This window comes from Channa argus, chromosome 8 (genome assembly GCF_033026475.1).
Source record: "Channa argus isolate prfri chromosome 8, Channa argus male v1.0, whole genome shotgun sequence".
NCBI classification, from domain to species: Eukaryota; Metazoa; Chordata; class Actinopteri; order Anabantiformes; family Channidae; genus Channa; species Channa argus.
This window is the reverse complement of record NC_090204.1, coordinates 22,790,001-22,808,453: the sequence shown is the minus strand read 5'-3', so window position 1 is coordinate 22,808,453 and position 18,453 is coordinate 22,790,001. Positions and strand designations below refer to the sequence as shown.

The window sequence follows — 18,453 nt, the reverse complement described above, 5'->3', positions numbered from 1 at the left end:
AAAGTCAATCAGGCATCTGTATACAATAAGTTCTAGACTAAAACGGTTCCTAAAGAAAAGCCAACAAATCCCCCTAAGCAGCTCAAAGGGGACGTGAAGAGGAAAAAACTCCCTTTAAGGAGAAAAGCCTCCAGCAGAACCAGAAATAATGGGAAATCTCCTTAATAAATCCATGGTTGACACACAATCATGTCCTGTTTGAGGGAGAGACGGCTGAGAGTGAATGAAGGACTAAATTATTGCTTATTGCAGCTTATTGAGTTTGCTAGTTAGCTAGTTAGCTGTCAGTATCTAAACCTTCAGCCTGACACATTTCTTTGTAACACTAAAGGTGGAAAACTGCGTAGTCCCAACAGAGCTATCCTAGCTGGGTGACATCTAAAATTACAATGAAAAACACAATGTCCTCACAATGTCCTGGTGCCGTAGTGTGGGTGAAGTTTTTAACGCTGTAAAATTGGTTGTTACACTGTACACTTACTGCTGGCAAATGCTAGCAAGCAGTCCACATGGACTATAATGCAACCACAAGGGAGAACAAGCGACTTGCACCAGTTCCAAGTCTGCATGCAGAGGGTTGTGTCAGGAAGGGCATCTGACGTAAAACACAGGACAAATTAAACATGCGAATTATGACGTCCACACCGACTCTGACTTCCACACCGAATCTGACTTCCATACTGGATTGGTTGCGGCCCGGATTAGCAATTACCGTGTTGTTGTAATCGGAAAGAGATCAGTGACTGCAAAGTGTTGGAAGGGGGAGACTGTAGCCAGACAACACAGGATGGTGGTGTGTAAAATGACTCTGGTAGTGAGAAAGAAGACGAGGACAAAGGCAGGGCAGAGGAAAAAATAGTAGAAGTTGAAAAAGGACAATGTTGTGTATTTTCAGGGAGGAGCTGAGACAGACTCTGGGTGGTCTGGAGGTGCTTCCAGATGACTGGACTGCTACAGCTAATGTGATCAGGGAGACAGCTAGGAGGGTACTCGATGTGTCATCTGGAAAGAGGAAAGTGGACAAGGAGGTGGTTCAGGAGTGTATACAGAGAAAGAGGTTAGCTAAGAAGAAGTGGGACACTGAGAGGACTGAAGAGAGTAGACAGGAGTACAGGGAGATACAGCGTAAGGTGAAGATAGAGGTGGCAAAGGCCAAACAAAGAGCATATGAGGACTTGTATGCTAGGTTGGACACTAAAGAGGGAGAGGTGGATTTGTACAGGTTGGCCAGACAAAGAGATAAAGATGGAAAGGATGTGCAGCAGGTTAGGGTGATAAAAGATGAGGATGAGGAAATTTATTGCCAAGTGCCAGAAGATGGAAGGAGAACTTTGAAGAGTTGATGAATGAGGAAAATTAAAGGGAACGAAGAGTAGAAGAGGTGACTGCTGTGGAGCAGGAAGTAGCAAAGATTAGTAAGAGTGAAGTGAGGAGGACGTTGAAGAGGATGAAGAGTTGAAAGCCAGTTGGTCCTGATGACAAACCTGTGGAGGTATGGAAGTGTCTAGGAGAGGTGGCAGTGGAGTTTCTGACTAGTTTGTTAACAAGATCTTGGAGAGTGAGAGGATGCTGAGAACTGGAGGAGAAGTGTACTGGTGCCCATTTTAAGAGCAAAGCCCCTTTTAGACATGCGATGGAATACAGACATTTTCTCTTGGTGGGTGTATGTCTGAACGCAAACGCCCAAGTCTTTTGGCCCTGACATTACTCTGATTTTACCCCCCCAGCCCCCTAGTGCAAAGTCCTGATTATCTTCAAATACAAACACCTGAAGGTGAAGAACTCATTCATTCAAACTACCAACAATGCCAAACTGGAAGAAATTGTCCTTCTTCTTCTGTCGGTAAAGGCAGACCTGGAAGTCGTCAGACAAATACAAGGAACAGCATGAGATTCTGCGGTATATGACCAAAATACAAACCAAAACACTATCATTTCCGCAGCTTTGTTGTCATGTTCTGCCCCCTGCTCAAAGTGCTCAAGCACCACCCCTTGCCCAGTTACAGAGTATTTCTTCACAAGAATGCATCTCACACAAACTATTTCCCGATGTTGTCTCTGAAAGGGAAACTCCAAACAATGTCAGGACCTGATCCTCCTGACATTCTCTAGAGTTCATGTCTAAAACACACTCAAGGGAGATGTGCAGAACTTTGGCAACTACAGAGGAATAAAGGTGATGAGCCAAACAATTAAGTTGTTGGAAAGAGTAGTGGAAGCTGGGTTAAGGGCAGAGGTTAGACAGGAATCTCCATGGACTATGATGTTTGCAGATGACATTGTGATCTGCAGTGAGAGCAGGGAGCAGGTGGAGGAAAAATTAGAGAGATGGAGGTCTGCTCTGGAAAACCCAGAGGGACCCAGGTGGAATGGTGAGGTTCCAGGGAGCAGAGGTGAAGAAGGTGCAGGACTTTAAGTACTTGGGGTCAACGGTTCAGAGCAACGGAGAGTGTGGACAAGAGGTGAAGAGGCGAGTGCAGGCAGGTTGGAACGGTTGGAGAAAAGTGTCAGGTGTGTTGTGTGATAAAAGAGTATCAGCGAGAATGAAAGGAAAGGTGTTCAAGACGGTGGTGAGACCAGAGATGTTGTTCAGCTTAGAGACAGTGGCACTGAAGAAAAGACAGGAGGCAGAGCTGGAGGTAGCAGAGCTTAAGATGTTGAGGTTCAATTTGGGAGTGATGAGGATGGACAGGATCAGGAATGAGGACATCAGAGGGACAGCTCATGTTAGATGTGTTGGAGATAAAGTCAGAGAGGCCAGATTGAGGTGGTTTGGACATGTTCATAGGAGAAACTGTGAATATATCAGTAGAAGGATGCTGAGGTTGGAGCTGCCAGGAAGGAAAAAAAAGAAGGCTAAAGAGGAGATTTATGGATGTAGTGAGGGAGGACATGAAGTTAGTTGGTGTGAGAGAAGAGGATGCAAAGGACAGAGTTAGATGGAGACACATGATTCACTGTTGCATCCTCTGAAAGTGAACAGGCCCAAAGGAAAAGAAGAAACTAGCTATGGACTGTAGCAAATGTGTTTTATTTTAATGCTGTACTGCATATAGTACATCGCTGCTGCGTTTGTACAGAGCCTTGAAACAGTACTCGTATTCCTTTACATTTTGTCACATTACAACTGCTCTAACACGGCCTGTCGTGCAGGATTCATCGCTTGTTGTTTGTGAATGGTTTGGTTCCTTTGTTTTGACGCCTGCACTGTTTGGTCATAAGGAAAGAATCCAAGTAAATTTGCCCGTCATGTTCAGCTGCCTCTGCATCTAAATCATCACACTTATTCTGTAAAAGATGACAATAAAATACACACAACTGCCGAATTAATTGTTAATTCAGTCATTCGTTCTTTTAAATGTAAGCATGTAGCTGGCTGTGGTCAGTGTGCTTGGATTTTCAAAACACCCTGTAACATAACCGATGAGTACGAGTGCAGGGTTTCATGGTTCACTGTAATGTGCTCAGGTGCTTTGATTCTTTTGTTATAACTGATCTATGAATTAATTACATACAGCTGATAAATGTCCATTTCATGTCTGATCCGCTATTTATAAATCATTTATTATTACAAACCTAACAAAGGTTCCATTTCTTTACACAGAGCAGCAGCTTGTGCCTGCTTAACTCAGTACTTGTGTATTTTAACCCACTAAAAGTACTAATAATACAGAGACGGAAACAAAGACACAGTCCGGCAGTTTTATTACAAGGTGAAATTAAAAAAAAATTCAGCTTATTTACACAAAGAAAGTATTTATATATATATAAGAACAGCTGAGCGATGTGCTCCAGGTGAGCTCAGGTGAGTCTTAGCAGAGTTTCAGGAGATTGTTGATGGGATTCTCCTCCACAGACCTCCACACAGACAGTTTTTGATCCAGCGCTGCTCCCACTGCTTCATGGCGTTTGTCTTGTTCGGAGAACGGAGCATCGTCACACAGCCGCACCTGACACACACACACACACACACACACACACACACACACACACACACACACACACACACACACACACACACACACACACACACACACACACACACACACACACACACACACACACACACACACACACACACACACACACACACACACACACACACTCATTAATGACCCACAGCATCTGGTGAAACAGTCACATTTACCTCAACATTTAGTGTAAAACCATCATTTAGTTTCCGTTTGGTCAAGAACATTTCCTGTCCAAAAATCACAATAGAGAAGCTAAAACAACCAATGAATCTCAGGTTCGCTTGCCAGCCTGTATTATCTTGTCTGTGCCACTATTGTTGTCCAAAAATAACCAACAACCCACCGCTCCACCGGGTGACCCACGTCTTCATTCTAAAACATGTCATTTACACATTTTTACAAACTATGTCCCACTTGCTCCAAATCATCATTTCCTCCTACAACCGTCGGCCAACTGCATCGTGTCATGCAGGGCAGCAGTGGTTATTGGATGAAAATAGGGGTTTATGGCACAGATGAAGAAATGCTTTACACTGATGTTTTATTGTTATATGTTGATTTCCCTCGGCACAACTAAATTAATTAGTTTATTAAACGACAGAAGATGACAAACACAGGAGTAAGTGGCAAACACATCAGCGTCAGCAAACATGGCAAAGTGGGTTATTTTGGTGTTGACGTCTCCACGGTAAAATAAAAAGCAAAGTAAATTCAGTTATGTGTAGATTTAATTCCAAACTGCTGACTTTGATTTCTCGCTCTGACCATGTGTCTGCGTGGTGCCAGTGTCAGAGCTTGACAGGCGTCTCAAGGGAGGATTTTCCATTTGAGAATAACAATGTTTGGAAAAAATGAACCTGTCCTGGTATTTGAGTTGTATGTAATAATGAAAGAAGATCTGTTTATCAAAATGAATTACTGCTGAACATCTTCTTTCCATCACTGCCTTTTTTTTTTTTTTTTTAAATTAAATCTGTCAAGTCAGGATGCCCACCTGTTATTAAAACCAGGACACATGCCTGTTTGATTGAGCACCATAAAGTTTTTTGAACCATGTATGTGCTGTGTGCAGGATGACTGGCCCAGTTAGTAAGTTTTCCACTAACTACAGGATTGGTGGCCTGACTTCTGGATACATGGTGGAATGTCCAAGAACCAAAAGTGGCTCCCAGTAAACCAGACTGCCACCTTTCATAGCAGCGGTCATCATCGGTGTGTGTAAATGTGAAGAAACATTAGAGCGAATTGGATAAAGCAAGTATTTAACCAAACCATTAGCAGGGAAATCGTAAGACTGATTTCTGACACTTCCTGCATCCTGTTTCAGAGATGTCTTAGAATCTGAAAACCCAGCTCAGGACCCATATCACTTTCAAACATATTCATTTTATAATAACTAAACAACTCCTTCTACGACATCACTTCCTGTGGACTCACCTGGTGCAGGCTTTACTCTCCTCTGTGGGACAGACCCCCATGTGTAGACAGCGCAGGTTGTCCATCTTCTGACAACCAGGACTCCTGAAGACACACAACCACATTAGGTCCATTCACGTATAGTAAATCCACACAGAGGTTTGAGGTACAGGTCCAGGGCCAAGTATGTGTTACCTGGTGAAGACCTCCAGCGGGGCGCTGCTTCCTCCTCCTGGCAAAGACGAAACTTTTCCAAACTGTAGCCTAAGTGGGTGTTTCCCCTGTAGCTTCACAATGACACCATCATTGACAGGGAGCCAGTCCACACTGGGAACCAGCAGCTGACTTGGCAGCAGGCAGCACTCATCTATCAGACTCTCATCCGGGTCCTGGGGGGGGCCATCATCCCGAGCTGAGACACAAACATCAGAGAATGCACATTTAGAAAATAAAACCGCAAAAGCTAATGCTGCTGATCTCACTGGAAATCAGCATCCTGGTACTCTACAGCCCTCTAAACTGGCCCGGTTTGGTTCTTACAGCAGAGCCAGAGCTTGGTAAGTAGTCGGAAGAGCAGCTGCATGCTGTCCTGGTTGTCTGACGTGGCCGTAAAAGTGGGCAGACAGCCGGGCTTCAGCAGACCCCAGATCCGGATCATCACTAGCATCTCTCTCAGCATCCCTAGAGAAGCCCCATCTCTCATGAAGCCAAACCCTGGCCGGACCATGGAACCCTGCAGGACAGAACAACTCGTGTCATTTACCTCGGAGTCCATCTTACCTCTTTCCACCAACACAAACTTGGTGGTAGAGCTGGGCTGGTGCCAAATCCTGCTTAAAGCCGGTTCAACGTTCAAACCTGTTAGGACCTGCTTTGCTTTTCTGAAGGTTAGAGAGCCACTGTCATTACATCATTGCGGGGATCAACATTACCGCTTGCCTGCTTTCCTGGGGCAAGTAAACTATATTTATGGGCAAGAGGAATCAATCATGTAGCCGCGTGATAAGGGAAATAAAAATTAATCTGATGTTCTGCAGTATTCCTCAATGATCTACATTATTAGCACTGAAAGCCACACACTGATTCTGTTTTTCGTAACTATTCAAATTGGATAAATATTTAAAAGTAGAGCCAGCGTGAGTACAGCGTGTTCTCAATTTAAGGTGCACCAGAGACACCGGGTCATTTTCTCTCTAATTTAATGTGGTCTTACACACGTTTACAAAGTTCACCATAACTTTATGATGCATCATTATGGATTTTGGATTTCTATTAACCAGGTTACTACAGTATATGTAAGCTCATTATGCAGTTAACAAAGAAACCTGGCTTCTCTATCGAGTTAACATCAAACAGACTTTTCCACTAATCTCGAGACAGAAGAGAATAACGTGATAACTGTACTACAACACTCAGCCTAAAAACTATAGAGTTACTGAATATTAAATGGTCTATGTAAAAATCAGATTCAATCATCTGCCAAAACTAATGTGTATTAGTATGCTTTATAACATTTTCACAGCAAAAAAATTGACGTCCTGTGTGATTAAATAGGTTTTTAAATTGTTAATGCTTTAAGTAGCATCAACTGTGCTGGTATCAATTACATTGCAATAATACAAATCTAATAAATGACATCAATTTTTCCATTTACAACAAAGGTTTTCTTGGTCTTGTCAGTCGTGGTTTTAAGTCTCTGTGGTGGTTTTGAGTCTTTTTATAGTGGTTTTAGGTCTTTGTGATGGTATTATGTGTCTGTGCGGAAACATTTCCTGAACTGTTTTTTTTACATTTTAATTCATCTTTAATTTTCTCCTTAACTCACCTGGTTCGGCAGGTTGGCAAGTAGGTAGAGGACAAAGTCTCCTACCCACTGAATGAGCTGCTGCAGGGACTGAAGGGGGGGCCCATCCAACACAAATTCCTCCGTCTTTAGATTAATCATCACCTTATCAATATCTGCAGAGGGATCAATGACAGACCATCAGCTGATCAATATATGAAATCTCCTGTAACCTTTCCTTCCGTCCTTTCCACTGTGATCTTACCTGTGTCTGTGTTTTTAGCACAGATCTCAGCCAGACGGTCCCCTGGACTCTTCTCAGGCATGCTGAGGAGATGTGGTCTGAGCAGGGATTTTAAGGTGGAGCTAATTGCGATCAGCAGTAGTTTGGCGTGGAAGTCGCAGGCTCGTGCCGCTGTCGCCGTGGAGAGTTTACAGAGTGATGCCTTCACGGCTACAATCCGGGTTGCCAGGACCTGGAACATACCCATACACTGAGGAGTCACGGGAAGCGTAAGAGCTGAAAGTGTAAAGCTCTAAACATCTGAGGTGTAAGTTTGTCAGTCTGATGTAACAGAACTGAAAGGTGAGTTTCAGGTACACTAATATATGACATGCTCCCATGGTGCCTTGCTGACCTGCTGCAGGGCCTGGTTCTGTCTCATGTATTCCTCGTGCAGTTTCTCCACCAGGTTGTGGACCATTGTAGGCTGCACATGCAGCAAAACGTCCCACCAGTCGTAGCCTGTGACCATGCAGTACTCCAGCAGGAACAGCAGGTGGCGCAGTGTGGTATTCATCTCCAGCACCTGCCCCATAGAAGGCGACACGCGCAGCATGTGGAGCTAAGCAAAAACAAGAAAGTGTGAGCAAGTAAAAAAAATACCCTGCTATTCTGTTTCCTTACAGGGGAAACAAAAGTCTGATTCTGATATTTTCTCCAAGTCCAAATAAATAAAGTGTCCCGCGTGAAAACTACACTACTCAATATTAGGTGGGTGGTCATAATTTCAAGGATAGGGGGCCTGGTGGATCAGCAGTAGAGCATTGGGTGGGGATGCAGAAGGCTGCGGGTTCGAATCCGTGGCCCCGCTCATCCACCAAGGGCAACCTTGGTTCCGGTCCCGAGCCCGGACAAAAATGGGAGGGTTGCGGCACTGATCTGTGATCAGAATGTTAAGGCTGATTGGTGTATATTTGTAGAAACACTACAGATGGTGAATTTATTCTAGGAGCAAAGGTTTTAACCTTGAAGGGCTACTGGGGTCTAGGTGAGCAGGTAACCAGGTGCGTTCCCACCTTTCCGTGATTATCCACTCCAGCCAGAGCCAGCGAGGTCCAGGAGAACTGCAGGGCTTTAAAGTGGACAGCGGGGCCTCCTGTTCTCTGGCGCTTGATGGCGGGCTCGTCCCCAGATCTCTGGCTGGAGGAATTAGACGAGGTAATGTAGAAGACTCCCATTGTGTGGAGAGACAGGCGGTGCAGGATCTGAATACTGCCGTCATGAAAAGCCAGAGCCAAACCTGGAAGCACATGGGAAAAACAATGCACTGGTTAATGGTCAAAATATTCAGGGCTGATGAAATGTTCACGCTGCACTTTATTCTCTCCCAAAATACACCATGGGGGTTGTAGTTAACATCTCTGGTGATCCACACACAGCCACTAAGATTATATAAGTGCAAAATGGTTCAAATTACTAAATGAGTTTGTGAGATGTAGAAAATTATATTTAAGTGACTTTTCAGACACTTTTAGTGAATAGTTTTTGTTTTGTAACTGGCAACAAATCTTTGAGACCTTCTGGACAGAGTTCAATTTCTTTTCCTGAGGAAAGCTACTAAAATTGGTCAGGAAACAATCTCTCATAATGTTGTATCTTGTGGAGTGTCTGTGTTCAGAGTGTGTGGGGGTGGGCAGCAGCTTCTTGGCCAGCAATCTACCAGTAAACAGCCAGAAAGAAGCGTGAATGGGCTGATCACTGATACCTGTTGTTTCCCCCTGTAGCCATCTTTTCCTTTGTTAGACCTAAACAGTCAAGTTTAATTTAACTTAATTAATAAAAAAAAAAAAAAAAAAAAAAAAAAAAACACACAGTTTGTAGTTTGAGGCAATTTCAATGTTTTCATTCATTCTATTAATGATACTTTAGTTTGTAACAATCTACGTGTAATAATAATTTCTTAGCAGTAATCTGTGCATTTTCCTTCGTAATCAAACAAGCAGACTGACGATACTGTTTTTATATCGCAACCACAATATTATCCACTTAAGCGGTCTCACCGAGGCCAGGGCAGAACTTGGTGTCTGATGCCACCTTCAGGTCTGTGTTCGAGATGGAGATAGGCAGTTTGGGCAGAGCCACGGCTGACACCCGCTCCAAATCGTTGGTGGTTGTGAGGATCCTCCACTTCAAGATGGTTGGCTGCTTCTCCCCTACTGGGTGGACAGAGATGGCGCAGGTCAGCTGCTGCAAATTAGTGCCATCCAGTTTAACCACTTCGAGACCAGGTTCTGTTTGGTTCTTACCAACTGGCGATCGGTGTTGAAAGATGTTGTTTACAGGAAGTCCCTCCTTCCTCAGAGACCAACATTCCACGATGCTGCCGCTCTGATTGGACGCACACAGTAGAACCTGCACAACATGCACATGTTCTGTCAGGTTCTGCAGCCGGTTGATGGTCTGTGTTTGATATTCTACTGATCTTAGATCTGTCACAACCCCTGAAACATGACTCAATGAGTCACGCTTACCTGTTCTGAGTTCTCCCGGGTCAGGAACTTGAGATGCGTCACAGCAGGGTACTTCTCCCTTCTCAGCGGATCCGTGGTGCAGCGCAAGAACAGCGATGGTAAAAGTTCCGTGTCAATGCGACACTTCTCGCTCACCACGCTCACCACCACCTGGACACAGGAAACATGGACCGTATAGGTTCTCCGTTTGTTATCAGATACAGACTCACCTGATGACCTATTTTTGTGGTTCTGACCTTGTAGAACTGGACTGGGGATGAGCTGCTGCCGTCAGTTGCTGCTACAACAATGTTCCCCCCCCCAGTGAAGGCGATGTCGGCTAACGCCACCCGTCCCCTGAGCCGGCACAGACTCTCGCTGGCCGTCAGCAGAGCGCCACCTGGCTTCAGCAGTGACACCGTTACCAAGCCGCTCACCGTCACCGCCAACCAGCCCTCCATTGGCTTCCCGCCAAACAGGGTCAGCGACGGAGAGAACTTCACTCGAGAAAACTTCTCCCCAAAGTTTGTAGAACCTGACTGAGGTAAGAAAAACAGAGTTTCTTCAGCTACTGGTGTATCTACTGTATGACACAAGATTATCACTACCATACAAAGTTATCAAACTTAAGATCAGTCATTACCATCTCAACGTGCAGGGCTAGTTTCACTCCGTTGTGGAGCCAGCTCAGAGCTACAATGGGATCTCCATCCAGGGAGCTGGAAAGGATGCTCTCCCAGCTGTTCACCAGGTGATCTGACATTGACCAGCATTTGATCTGCCCGTCGCCATCTGCCGAAAGCAGCTTCGAGCCTGAAAACACACACAAACCCCTCAGTTAATATACAGAGGTGACATGGCAGTAAACACAGATTGTGAAACGAGGTGATAAACTCACCTGATTGGTCCCACTCCAAGCAGGAAATGACCTCAGTGTGCCCAGAGTTGATGGAGAAAACGTCCCAGGGGTGTTCGGTGTCAATGATGTGGATCATGTGACTGACATCTGATATAAACAATACAATAAAAATGAGTGCATTAAAGATCAACAACCTGGGTCGCGACCAAGTGAGTTTGTACCTTTGTCGTCGTCGTCATTTTTCAGGTCTGTGGTAAAGGCCACCAGGTTCCTGCAGGACCAGGCACAGACAAGAGGAATAGAAGGACAGTGAGTGCTCTTTGGGCGCTTCTCCCACTCACAGACGTAAGCCACCTCCATCATTCAACCGCAGAAGCTGCTGCTGGAGGCCAGCAGGACGCCTCACCTAAGTACAGGTGAAGAGAACACAGACTCACAGCGAGAACTCTTTTAAAAACGGTGGAGATGATGTTTTGGAAAACTGCAATGAATCATGTGATCATCAGGATTTCTGGAGAACAGCTGGACGTTAAACTGCGGATCGACTCAACCTTCCACTGCAATCTTCATTTAAAATGAACGCAACAGTTCAAACTTAAGCCAGCTGCAGCTATCATCTAAGCATTTTCTGTAAAACCAGCACTCGCGGTTATTACCTGCGAGAGAGCCGCTAACGTGAGCTGCCGTGTGTTTGATTTCAGCTCCAGTGACGCAGATAAGCATTTAAAAAAATCCGTTTTCAGGCAAACAATGAAAGAAGCTTTGAGTTAGAAACATATATATATAAATAGGTGGAGTCCGTTTGAGTAGTTTATCAAGACAATTTATCCAGAGCTCAATGTTTGCGGCAACAAACAAACCGCTCACTTCCACAACGTCTCAGGACCCCGCAGCTCATACAGTTGTCCCTACATCTGCCTGTTTTTTAAATTAGTCAATAAAACTGTGAAACGTTTGCTCCAAGGCAGAACGTGTTCATTTAATATAACATTTAATATAATACGTTGGAACAACACGTATAGTATTTAAATCAGCACCGTTTGACTGATCTGGGATGGCGCCGTGGGCAGCCTCCGCCGCAGTGCTTTTCCCTTGGTGCAGTTTTCCAGGTTCTCGTCCTAGCTAGATTTTTGCACATGCATTTTTAATTGCACATGCTCGTATATCTAATATCAAAGAACAATCAAATGTTTTAAATTCTCCTTCACGTGACAGCACTGGACAGCAAACAGGAGCTGAATTCAAATACTGTTAATAAGACGGTTTGAGTTAATGTGAACAAACCGCTCAAGCTGTAGATTCTGCTTTTACTAAAACATCCCACTAAAGATAAAACTGATTCATTTACACGGAGGACTTGTGTGGTACAGAGTGCATGCAACAAAATGTGACACATCTCAATTTAAAACCCCAGTAAATATTAAGATGCGAACCTTTAGATGTGATTTTATTGAATTACTGGGCCAAATTAGGACAAAAACAAAACAACTAAAACAAAACAGAACAACTACAGACTACAACTACATATCCAGCACAAGGAGATATCAACAAAGTGACACCAAAAGATCATACAGCGACACAAAATTACAACAGACCGTATGGATGCGTGGTTAATAATCGTTTCATGTCTGTTAGTATGAATAAACCATTTTGGACAAAAACACCTGTCAGATATAACTGCGGGGGGAAAAAAACACGCTGTATGACCCGTATTTCCGGTCTCGTCTCATAGCAGCAGCTGTGAGTTTCCTGTTGGCCTCTGTTAGCTTGTGTTAGCTTTGTCAGTTTATCTGTAGCTCGCAGACGACAAGACATAGAAGGGTTTATTTTGAGGCGAAATGAAATGAGTCGTCACACAGCGCAGGAACAGTTAGCTGTTAGCTAACATCGTTGTTCTTTACCTAGTTTTAGCTTTAGCCGCTGTTAGCCTGATCTCCGAAGTGCTAACAGTGCTAACGGTTAGCTGTGTCGTTCCTAAGTTGGTTCTGGTGAAAACAGGAGGCGGTGCTATGGATCCAGAGCTGCGGAGACATTAAAAGGTAAGAATAGCTTCATACTAAAGTGAAGCTAAAACTAAAGATAAATTAACGTTTAATACGAAGCGCTAGCTGCGCGATGTTTATACCTGTTGAAACCAGAGGCCCCAAAACAACCAGGACCCAGTAAGTTACGGTAACCAAGACCACCTCAGTCTGACCCAGTCTTATACAGACAGCTCAAGGTTCATTTATTAAAACACTTTCAGGTCCCTGTGTGTGTGTGTGTGTGTGTGTGTGAGAGAGAGAGAGAGAGAGAGTTTCTCCAAGCTAAAAATATACTGTAGTCACATATTTGGTTATTTTTCGAACAATTTTAGCAGTTAACTATGGAGAAAAATGTAATTAATCACGTTTAAATGTTTGACCCACAGACCATAGTGTACTGCATCAAACCGGCAAATATTCACATCTGATCCGCAGTGGAAATCTCACTCAATCTTTTTGGGCATTTTCAGAAGAAAGTATGCAGTATTTTCTGCTGCTAGTTGCACACAGGCGATGGTTTCTTGATTTTTTTTTTTTTTCTCTCTCTGGTTTTAAAGTAAACCAAATAAAACTGAGGACATCACTCTGAACAAAAACAGACAAATCATTCAGTGAATGACGTTGCTGATCTTCCCGGCAGAGGGGAGCAGTCAATCTCAGTTGTGAACTGGTACAATGTGAAAACGACAACAAGCTCTGATGATTCCACAAAGACAGATTATTGTCAGGCTAAAGATCGAAACAAAAAAGCCCGACACATGATGGAACAAACATGAACTAATGTAGATGTTATCGATAGGGAGTCGCTAATGAATACTGTTGATTGACTGGTCGACTGAGTGATGAAGGTCTATTTTATTCACAGTTTCACATTCACATTTTGAAGAAGCTTCATAGTAAATCTAAAAGGGCAGCTTGTAGTCCAGGACCACTGCAGGGTGAATCAAAGGCTCTTTATCTACTTTGAAACTTGTACTCCATTACATTTGCAAAGGAAATCTAAGCTTTTACTTAACCACCTTGATATTCTGTTGACCGCTTTAAATAAAGCAGCTTTTTTAATAATATCTCTGGTTCCAGCTCCTTAAACCAGAGTATTTGCTTCTTTTGTTTTTTTACTGTAAGGTACTGGTGTTACACAAAGAATCCAGCAAGTAAACATTTAAGCGAGTAAAAGGAAATGATATGAAATCTTTAAAGATGTCAACAGAGCTGTAGAGGAAGACACTCTCATAAATCATCTGAAATAAAGAGGAACCAACAGTTTCTGTCAAAAAAAAATGCATTTTTGTTTGTGCTGCAGCTGCCAGTCTACTAAAACCAGTTTGATCGGACTAGCACTTAAGACTGGAGTACTTGCTGATGGGCTTCATTAAAAATAATGTAGTATTTCCACCATTAGATACTACAACCATAAACCACAAAAGGGAAGGAAAGGATGCAGATTTTTTTTATGGCCTCAAACTGCTGAAATCTACAATTAATGTCAGATATACATTGAAATGTATCTTTGTCCCTATCACTACTAAAAGAGCTTATGGAAGGAATCTTTAATAATCACTTTACAGCATGAAAACCAGTTTCAGTGAGCACAGGGGCACCGTAATTTCTCTTTTTGTAAAGTTGTTTATTTAGCTCTTTTTATTGGTTGCTGTTTTTGTCCTTCCTGTGTGTGACCCAGATCAACGCAATCAGAACAAGCTGTGGACTTGAGCTGGGGCCGGATCTGGACCTGGACTCCCAAGACTTTGAGGCCATGCTGACCTAGGATCAGCTGCTTTTTAATTTAGATCCAGATTAATTTAGATCCAGAACCATGTCTGAGAACCAGAACCAGGCCAACAACAACAATGTCCCTCTCAACAACAACAACAACACAGGACCTAACAGGATCCGAAACCCCAACCTTAACCAGAACCCCCTCATCAATGTCCGAGACCGCCTCTTCCATGCCCTTTTTTTCAAGATGGCTGTCACCTATGCTCGACTTTTCCCCCCATCCTTCAGGAGAGTCTTCGAGTTCTTCGTCCTGCTCAAGGTGAATTATTCAGGTTTCTGTTGTTGAGCTGCAGTTTCTGTTTTTAACTGGACCTGTGCTTTATTTCAGTAACTAGTTAAACCAGTACACGTTTGTACTGAAACCAAAACCCAATTCAAGAAAAACAACATTTTAAACCAGTTTTGACCTGAAAGTTAAAGTTTAATGCATCCTACTGCAGTTACAGTAAATTAGAGACATTGGGGGTCTTACAGAAAACCTTTTAATAACTTAAATGTGAATGTTTCTGTCTTACCTTTATCTGAATCCTCACAGGAAATAAATCTCCATGAGAGCTGATGAAAGCTCCCTGCACTAAAAACAGGATGAGTTGAGATTGATTTCCTGCTTTGTGATGCAGATAAATATTGGCCCTGACTGACCGAAAGGTTTAACTAACAGACGCAGACAAGAATACTTTTCCATGTTCCACATTTGTAAAGTGGTGAGAGTGGCAGGTCTGTTCAGGAGAACAGTAACTGGACTGTAGCTCGTGAATGTGGACGACGAACTAACAGAATGGTTCTGTAACCAGCACGTGTCTGATCTGCCAGAATGTGCGATAAAGTGGTAGAAGTCTGGTGCAAAGACTTTTTGGTTCTCCACCTGATTATCAACACAGTCACGGTAGAGAGTTGTGTCCAGTACAACAGGAAACTACTGTCACTCACTGTGTGTAGTGCTTCAACCCAGCATGTAAAGAGGAGACCCTGCCACGGACCCTGTGTATTACTATATAGAAATTCACCAGCGTTACAGCAGTTGAAGCCAATAAGAGAAAGATCCAGCTTTATATAAAAACGTTGGGTCTACTCTCCTTTCCTCCCTAGGCCCTCTTTGTTCTCTTCATCCTTGCCTACATCCACATTGCTTTCTCTCGGTCTCCCATCAACTGTCTGGAGGTGGTGAGGGAGCGGTGGCCCCGCGATGGCATCCTGCGGGTCGAGATCCAGAGAAACTCCAGCCGGGCCCCCATCTTCTTGCAGCACTATGACTCCTCAGGCCTCCAGGAGGAGCTGGGGGCTGGGGAAGGGGGAGTAGGGGGACTCAGCCTGGCAGCACTCCAGGAGGAAGAAGAGGATGAAGAGGAGATGACTGTGGAGATGTTTGACAACAGCTCAGTCCAGGTGAGTAGCTGTAAACTGTTATTTTAATGAGTCGGTGTGTTTTTATTTCTCTGTGATTTGACTTGACCTGTTTTATGTGTTCTCTTTTTCATCTGCTCTGATTTTAAGATCAAAGTCTGACTGTTTCTTATTGTAACTTAAAAAATTACGGGGAGTCTGACGTCTCTGCTGCCTCCACTTTCTGCAGTTTGAGCTGGACATTGAGCCCCGTCTGAAGCCCTCTCTGCTCGGAGGAGTGGGAACAGGAGCAGTGGGAGGAGGAGGAAGACCAGGAGGAGTGAACGACAGCCAGGATGTCTCCTTCACCCAGACAACTAAAGGTACGCAGCTGCTACAGGACTCACTGTCTGAGCTGGAGATGATGACCAGAACAGGTAAACCCTCCTCCTCCTCCTCCAGGACAGAAACAGCTGCTGAGTGTCAAATTGTGTAAAACCTCTTGTTTATTATTGAAGAACATGTTGATGAAGATGAAGCACTTTTAACATTTAATGGTTTTGGTCAAGACCAAAACTGTTTTTAGCATCTACACGTGTCTTACACGTGATTTTTTTTTTCTCTTGCCGCCACAGACTCTGTTGCATTTGATAAGTCTCTGTAATGAAAGACAAACTCCTAAAATAAACAGCTGATGGGTTTAGTCCTAAGGCTAACTTTAATCTCCTGTAAATGTTTTGATGTCAATTTTCTCTTGGAAGATGTCCAGCAGGTGGCAGCAGAGACAAAAGGGAGTCACTTTAAATCGTAGTTCCCAACCCTGGTCCCCAAGGCCCCCCTACTTTGTTTGTTTTCCAACTAATTCTACCCAAGTAGTACCCCACCAACTGGGGGTCAAATGTGTTCCAACACCTGGATCAGGTGTGTTCAGTCATTTAGAAGTTGGAAGATGCCATGATGCTTCCCCCCATCCATCGGCATCTAAAATGGTAACATCTATTTTGAGACTGACTGAACACACCTGATCCACCCACCAGCAAATGGGGAGGCCACGAGTTAATTTGACCTCACAACTTTTAAATGCACAGGTCCAACTCTTCATTCTTTTAGTGCTTATTGCATAACATGCAGTTCTCTAACAAGGTGATTAACTGCAAAACTCCCAACATGATTCATGAATCATGTCTGACCACTGAATGTCCTGGTTCAATGACAATTTGTACAGTGCTTTGGAAAAGTATTTAAAACTCTTGAACTTTTTTTCATGTTTTGTCACGTTACAACCGAAAATGTAAATTCATTTTATTGGGATTTAATTGTGGAGTGAAAGGAAAATGAAAATATTTTTACGAAAAAATATCTAAAAAAGTGTTTCCTGCATTTGTATTTAACCCCCATTATTCTGATACCACTAACAACCACATCACAATACATCTATTCTGTGAAGCCCTCAGAGTTTTGTTAGACAACATTAGTTAACCGACAGCATCATAAAGTCCAAGAAACACACCAGACAGGTCAGGAATAAAGTTGTGGGGAAGTTTAAAGCAGGATTAGGTTATAAAAAAATATCCCAAGCTTTGAACCTCTCACAGAGCACTGTACAATCTATCATCTGAAAATGGAAAGACAGAGTTTGGCTCAACTGTAAACTGACCAAGACTTGGCCGCAGCTCAGGTGGGAGAATCTGTCCACAGGACAACTATTAGTGGTGCACTCCACAAATCTGGCCTCTATGGAAGAGTGGCAAGAAGAAAGCCATTGTTGAAACAAAGACATAAGTCCCCACAAGACATGTGGGGGACACAGCAAACCTGTGGAACAAGGTGCTCTGCTCAGATAAGACAAAAATTGAACTTTTTGCCTAAATGCAAAATCCTATGTGTGTTGGAAAACTAAAACTGCACATCACCCTGAACACACCATCCCCACCGTGAAACGTGGCGGCAGCATCATGTTGTGAGGACGCTTTTCTCCAGCAGGGACAGGAAGGCTGGTCAGAGTTGATGGGAAGATGGATGGAGCCAAATACAGGACATTCTTAGAAGAAAACCTGTTAGAGGTGAGACTGTGGAGGAGGTTCACCTTCCAGCAGGACAACAACCTTAAACATACAGCCAGAGCTACAATGCAGTGGTTGAGATCAAAGCATATTCATGTGTTAGAATGACCCAGTCAAAGTCCAGACCTAAATCCAATTGAGAATCTGTGGCAAGACATGAAAATTGCTGTTCCCAGACGCTCTCCATCCAATCTGACTGAACTTGAGATGTACAAAGCTGGTAGAGACCTGCTCCAAAAGACGTGCAGCTGTAATTGCAGCAAAAGATGTAAAGTATTGACTCAGGGTGGCTGAGTACAAATGCACGCTACTCTTTTCAGATATTTTCAGACCTTTTATCATTTTCCTTTCACTTCAAAATGATGTGCCATTTCTGTCGGTGTAATCCATAAAATTCCAATAAAATCCATTTACTTTTGTGGTTGTAATATGACAAAATGGGGTGTGAATACTTTTGCAAGGCACTGTATTTAAACAGCCCTTTTTCAGTGTGCTGTTC

At 43.5% G+C, this 18,453-nt stretch overlaps 2 protein-coding genes across 6 annotated transcripts in view; one reads left to right on the top strand and one right to left on the bottom strand.

Moving 5' to 3' along the window:
• Positions 1-3,688: 3,688 nt before the first annotated feature.
• On the bottom strand, positions 3,689-11,675 carry med16 (mediator complex subunit 16). 2 transcript variants are annotated; one of them, XM_067512567.1, is made up of 16 exons: positions 11,422-11,675; positions 10,987-11,171; positions 10,805-10,912; positions 10,550-10,719; positions 10,164-10,445; positions 9,928-10,077; positions 9,703-9,808; positions 9,457-9,609; positions 8,473-8,696; positions 7,812-8,018; positions 7,439-7,649; positions 7,216-7,349; positions 5,931-6,123; positions 5,586-5,802; positions 5,412-5,495; positions 3,689-3,950 (listed from the first exon to the last, which is right to left on the bottom strand). In XM_067512567.1, exons 2-16 carry the CDS (start codon positions 11,126-11,128, stop codon positions 3,824-3,826), a joined length of 2,508 nt encoding a protein of 835 aa, XP_067368668.1. In that variant the 5' UTR covers positions 11,129-11,171; positions 11,422-11,675; the 3' UTR covers positions 3,689-3,823. The 2 variants fall into 2 exon arrangements, with proteins under 2 accessions (XP_067368668.1, XP_067368667.1); XM_067512566.1 differs by having other exon boundaries at positions 9,457-9,612; positions 11,422-11,674.
• A 796-nt stretch (positions 11,676-12,471) lies between these two features.
• Positions 12,472-18,453, top strand: part of tmem259 (transmembrane protein 259) — a 13,313-nt gene continuing 7,331 nt past the window's right edge. The window contains exons 1-4 of one of the 4 annotated variants that reach the window (XM_067512570.1): positions 12,472-12,804; positions 14,471-14,827; positions 15,658-15,954; positions 16,142-16,328. In XM_067512570.1, the coding sequence (XP_067368671.1) occupies positions 14,606-14,827; positions 15,658-15,954; positions 16,142-16,328 (706 nt within the window). In that variant the 5' untranslated portion in view covers positions 12,472-12,804; positions 14,471-14,605. The remainder of the gene's footprint in view (positions 12,805-14,470; positions 14,828-15,657; positions 15,955-16,141; positions 16,329-18,453) is intronic. The other 3 variants (XM_067512572.1, XM_067512568.1, XM_067512569.1) reach the window with 3 other exon arrangements.